At 53.6% G+C, this 6,000-nt stretch overlaps 1 protein-coding gene across 1 annotated transcript in view; it reads right to left on the bottom strand.

Annotated features, from left to right (window-relative positions):
- Positions 1-678: 678 nt before the first annotated feature.
- The window catches only part of LOC137460427 (EH domain-binding protein 1-like), a gene marked incomplete at its 5' end in the record, with an annotated part of 87,441 nt that continues 82,119 nt past the window's right edge, over positions 679-6,000 (bottom strand). The window contains 2 exons of the mRNA XM_068170776.1: positions 679-1,823; positions 1,987-2,101. Of these exons, the coding sequence (XP_068026877.1) occupies positions 1,733-1,823; positions 1,987-2,101 (206 nt within the window). The remainder of the gene's footprint in view (positions 1,824-1,986; positions 2,102-6,000) is intronic.

Genomic DNA, 6,000 nt, shown 5'->3' with positions numbered 1-6,000 from the left:
GGAGCTCTCGGAGCGTGTTCCGTTCCCACCGACCCAGATATTTTTGGAAGAGAGCAGGGGGGCACGGCGAAGCCAGCTGCCCACTGCCTCCTCCTCTCCCCCCTCCCTCTCGGCAGCGGAGCTCTCCGCGCATCCTCCCCAACTTCGCATGGAGATAAACCCACCGCGGGCACTGGGGCACCCCCAGCACCTCCACCCCCGGGGCCAGCACAACCCGTGGGCACCGCGACCCTTCGCAAAAGACTCTGCCCTCCTCGGCGGGGGATTCTTTCTTTTTTGGGTGGACGCGGTGGGGACCGGGAGCCGTCGGATATTGGGGTGGGAGTGGGTGGAGGGACGAGGTACAGCGGGGACAGTCGCGTGGTTTGGGCTCCCTCCAGCTCTCCGCGGGTGCGCTCCTTGCGCGCTCGCCGCCGCAGAGGGGCTTTGGCCACGCATCTTTCACCGGCCACGCAGGGAAACTTTCACCCGGTCCCAGCCCCGATTCGCGTTCGATGAAAACAAGCGAAAAACTTTCTCTGCTGATGCGTTTCGCGGCGCTCGAAGCAGTGCCTGGGGTCGGGGCAGCGGATCCCCGCAGCCCTCCCCGTCCAGCCCTAAGGGTCGATTCCTTCCCGGTCCCCGGGCGGTGGGAGGAGGTGAGGGGTGGGTTTCGCAGGTAAGGAGGAGAGCGGCAGGTACGGTAAGAAAGATTCGGCTTTTATTGAAAATCTTATATATGACTCGGTATTGTAATAAATAAACGAGACGAGCTCCACGAAGGGATGAAGCGAGAGCGGGACACGCGTGGGGGGGCACACAGACGGGGCAGGACGCAGGGCGAAGGGTGACGGGGGCATGGGAACACAAGGCGGCCCGGGCACAATAAATAACGTGGAGCGGGCCCGACCCCGCGGGGTGGCGCGGGGAACGCGGGTGGGAAACGCCGAGGTGTCCCGGGTGGTGGTGGCCGGCCTGCCGCGGGCTTTGCAGCCGCTCCCCGGCCTTTGCCTTAACTCTGGGAGGGGGTTAACCTCCCCACCCCAAGCAAAGCAGAGGAGCTGGGCTCCGCTGCCGGGGAAATGTCAACCTGCTGGAAACAAACACGGGTAAATACCGCACATTTTTAATAATCACGGGGGGGAGAGGGGGGAGGGGGGGTTGGATCTGACCTAACTATAAAATGTAGGTAGCTGATGAAGTATTACATATGGCAGGACTAGGTGAAACCATTCCCAATGATTTTTTGTTTTTTTATTTATCACTTCTTCTTCTGTTTTTGTTTTGTTGGGTTTTTTTTGATCTCCTATATCCCCTTCTCTAATCCTATTATGACAAAAAACGTATTTATTCCCAAACTCAGCCCTCCTCCGGCTACAGAAACCAGGACAAACTTTGATTTCTTCTGCTCCTGACGCCCATCTCTCTCTCTCTCTCTAGCATCACCCCGAGGTCTCGGCGACTCCATTTCGAAGCCTTCCAGCAGGAGCGCTGAGCCCACAAGGAAAACCGTGGGACACGCGAGGTTGCTTGAATGGAAATCAAAAGAGAAACAACGGAGCGGGGCCCGGTGCAGCCTAGATCTGGGCTAAGAAAACGGGAGGGGAGGTGGGGGAAAAGTTTACATTTCTTTTTCTTTAAACTTTTTGTTGTTGTTGTTGTTGTTTTTTTCTCCAGTCCTCATATCGGCAGTTTTAAAAACATTAAGAAAAGAGCCGCGCTGAGATTTTTGCCACCGCCGCGGGAAGGCCGCTCACTGGAGGACGCATTTTTCTTCCTTCTTGGCCATCTTGCCTTTGTTTTGCTCGAGGGTCCTCTCCAAATGCTCATCCTCTTCTTCGGCCCTGCGGAGAGAGGCGGCGGGAGGTGCGGTGAGGGGGGCTGCGCACAGCCGCGCTCGGGACCCCCGCTCCTCCCCCGGACAATTTGGGCCAAACCCACGGGTGCCGTGGCAGCTCGGCGGGGCTACCCCCTCCCACCCCCCCCACCCCCCTTCACCCGACTCACTGCTTCTCCTGGGCGTCCAGGTCCCTGACCAGCGCGTCCCGTTTGTTAACGAGAATAACGAGTTCGTCCAGCAGAAGCTGCTCCCGCCTCTTCTGCGCCTCAGTCTTCTGCCAGTCTGCCAGGGGAGAGAAAAAAAAACAAACAAAAACACCGCTGAGAACGCCGTGGCCGACACCACCGGGCCGTGGCCGGCATCACCGGGCCGTGGCCGGCATCACCTCCCCGCAACCGACTCCACCGAGCTGTGGTGGTGCTGCTGCTGCTGCTGCTGCCGGGCCGCAGCGGCCGGGACCCGGGGCTGCTGCTGCTGCTGCGACGGGGAGATCGGTACAACCCGGCCTGGCCCGGTACGGCACAGCCTGGCTTGGTGCACCCCAGGACAAGCGCAGCCACCTGGCTGAGGGGAGTTCCACAGCAACTTTGGGGTCATTTGGTTTGGGTTATTTATATATTTTTTAATTATCGAGGTTTTTTGTTTGTTTGTTTGTTTGTTTGTGGTTTGGGGTTTTTTGTTTGTTTGGGTTTGGTTCTCTTTTCTGTGGTGGTTTTTTCCCCCCCCCCCCCCCGGTGTTATTTTGAGTTTTTGGTTGTGGTTGGGGTTTTTTTTGTGTATTTTTTTTAGAACTGTGTTTCCTGGATGGGCTGCGACATCACCCAAGTTTCTCCTCCTAAGAGGAAAGCCTCTTTCCCTGCAACCCGGCGCTCCTCTTCTTTGCTAATTCCCCTCTTGCTCCTAGCAGCTGGAGGAATCTCACACTGGGCACCACCATATGCTTCGTAGCAACTTTAAAAGCAGGTAGCAGTTAATTAGCATTTCACACCACCACCCCCACAACCCCCCCCGGCTTTTGAAGTAAAAATACACTTGCTACAGAGTATCGTGGGACTCCATCGCCCCGCCGCTGGTAGGTACCGGAGGACGGGGCCGCCTCGCTTTTCCCAAAAGGATTTCTCCCCGCCCGGCCCCGCACATCGCAGCCCCCCGGGGCCACCCCGCAGCCTCCGGGCTCTCCAGCCAGCCCGTAAGGGCTTGTTGCTGTCACTCAAGCTCCAGCCTTCCCCGCCTCCCTCATTAAGAAGGTAAACAATGAAAAGCAGGAGCGGTAGATGATGAGGGAAGATAGCAGGGCAAATGAGGAGCAGGAGGGAAAGAGGACACCGGCTCCAAAAAAGTAACAACCGAGAGACCCATAGAGTCATAGAATTGTTTTGGTTCGAAAAGACCTTTAAGATCATCTAGTCCAACCATCAAAGAAGAACCGTCAAGAAACCCCACCGGGAGAAGCCATCGCCACCGGCCCGACGGCGTCCTCCTCCTCCTCCTCTCCTCCTCCTCCCGAAGGGAAGCGAGGGTGCCAGTCCTTTTGGCTTTCTCCCCGTGCTCTCCATTGCCCTGGGCGATCATGTTAAAAACTCACATGGCTGGTGCTTATTCAGATAACCCGAACAATGCTCACCACCCGTTACCATGTGAATCTTCACAAACCCCGCAAGAATGCAGTGGTTCAAATCCCCCTGACCCCCCTCCAAAGCCGAATTTATTCAAGACGGCGAACCGCTCAGAAGCTTGATGAAAGCGAGCGGTGCTGGAGGGAATTCGGCCTTGTATTTACAAATTAAAAATTAGATGCATCATCATGCAATAAAGGTTGGGAGAGCGGCAGGCAGGCAGGAATGCGCAGCCGCTTCCCTCACGCCCTTGCCGTCCTGCGGCCTGGGCCCACGAGTGCACGCAGGGAGAGCCCACGCCGACACGTGTCCGTGTGCGGGCACACTCGGCAGAGAGGGGACGTGCACGGCGCCGGCTGGCCAGCGGCGAGGCGTTTTGGTGCCGTGGCACCAGGGTCTTCCCAAAGCCTTGCTCTGGCAGGGCACTGCCAAAACTTCCCAGGAGTTGTTGTTTTTCTAGTTACTTTTCTTTTTCTCCCCCTTTTTCTCTTCCCTTTTCTTCTCGGCTTTTTCCTCTCCGTTTTTTTCCCTTTTCTCCTCCTTTTTCTCTTCCTTTTTTCTCTTCTCCTTTTTCTCCGCTTTTTCCTCTCTGTTTTTTCCCCTTTTCTCCTCCTTTTTCTCTTCCTTTTTTCTCTTCTCCTTTTTCTCCGCTTTTTCCTCTCCGTTTTTTTCCCCCTTTTCTCCTCGTTTCCCCATTTTCTTCCTCCCCCTCCTTTTTCTTTTCCTTTTAAATCTATTTTCTTGTTATTTTCTTTTCGTTTTTCTCCTTCTCGTGCTTTTCCATTTCCTTGTCCACCTCCTTTTCCTTATTCTCCTTTTCTTTCTTTCTTTCTTTCTTTCTTTCTTTAATTTTTCATTTTTCTTCTCTTTTTCCATCTTCTTTTTCTGCCTCAAATCTGTCCATTTCCCCTCCACCGTGACTAAGGAAATAATTTTCCAGGTGTACACAGATTAGAAGTGAAGCTACCAGCCAAAATTCCTGGCAATTCGGGCCATTTCTCCTGCGACAAAGCTGCTTTAATCTGAGCAGCAGCCTTTTAGGTGGTAATTCTCAGGGAGAGCTCTCCATTTCCACCGCTGCTCGCCCTTCCGATCACTCTGGGGGAAGGCCCCCTCAGGTCCCCTCGTTTCAGACGCGCCGCGCTGCAGCTCTGCGAGCCGGAGCCCCCCCCAGCCCGCAGGCTTTTGCCCGCAGAGATGAAGCCCTTGCAGGCGCGATGTGATGGCGGCGTGGCCAGCCTGCCGGGCCAAAGTCAGCTGCGGGGAGCAGAAGGAGAGGGACGCAGCGGAGAATGGGACGGCTGCTTGCTCCCCAACTTCCAGCTTCACTTTTCCCCTGGCTTCTGCCGGTCCTTGCGCTGCGGCTCGGGCTGCCCGGCACCTCGGGGCACGGGGAGCTGCAGAGGAAAATGGACCTCAAATCCACCGTTTCTCCCTGGACTCTATTCGACGGCTTTGTAATTTTGACGTTTTTCACTCTGTTGAAAAATTCTTTAATCCTCCCCCAAGCCTTTTTCGTGTTCTTTTTGGTTGTTTGCTTTGCTTCTCTGCTTTCAGCAGCAATTTTAGCTTTTGAAACGGCAAACATCAGTCAAAATATTTCGGTCCGGGTTTTGCTCACTTCTTCACCGCTCTCTTTCTCCTTTAATTTCCTTTTCTAAGAGGTTTCCTAAGTTGTTGTGTTTTTTTTCTATTTATTTCCCCCCCTCCCTAGGGTTTTTCTGTTACTCCATCCTGTAGCCCTTGTGGGGTAAATAACATCATGTTAGGACTTAGTGGAACAAGAACTGGTTGGTTTGGGTTTTTTTTTTTTGGTTGTTATTTGTTTGGGGGTTTGTTTTGGTTTTTAATGATTTGGTTTGGTTTCTGCACTGATTTAAAATAGGCCACAGGAAAAAAAAACACCAAACAACAAAACCCCAAACCCTTGCTGCTGGAAATATTCCCTTGCATTTTTGTTTCCTCTCAACCAGGAGTCTCACTCTCCCCCCCCCTCCTGCCCCTCCCCGGCCCCAAATAAATAGTAGTAAGCAGCAGCTGATTAAAAGAGGAACGTGGGCAAGTGTTTAAACAACATTTTGCGTGTGATCAAGGTTGCAATTTTGGTTTACCCAACAAAATGCTGCAGCTTCAGGAGCGTCCCTAGGTTTAAGGAAGGGGGGGGGGGGGAAAAAGTACCCAGGCAACTCTGTTCAAGTTGGATTCCTACCTGTTGTGCCTTTAAAGCCAGGATTACCTCTAACACCTGTACACAGAGTTCCCCAGGCTGACTGCGGCTCCGGGAAGCTACACTATGGGCTGTGATTAATTTGAAGATTTCAGAATAATACTGTTCTAAAAAGCTGCGCTCAGGACAAAAATAGGATTAAGCTCCGAGGCTGTGTATGAGCTAAAAGTGTTGAAAGCTGAAGTCCCTGTGCCACCGCCGGCGACGGGCAGTTCGGAACGACAGACTTGGCTAAATTCGCGTTAAAAGTAGAAATGTTTTCAATCATTCGTCTTCATTGACTTCCTATTGTCTTTTTTTTTTTAAACCACCTCTCCCCCCACCCCCCGCCTTTACCT

This window comes from Melanerpes formicivorus, unplaced genomic scaffold (genome assembly GCF_026170545.1).
Source record: "Melanerpes formicivorus ecotype bairdi unplaced genomic scaffold, bMelFor1.0.p_v2 SCAF_596, whole genome shotgun sequence".
NCBI classification, from domain to species: Eukaryota; Metazoa; Chordata; class Aves; order Piciformes; family Picidae; genus Melanerpes; species Melanerpes formicivorus.
Note: the sequence above shows the minus strand (reverse complement) of the source record. Positions and strands in the feature narration are given on the sequence as shown.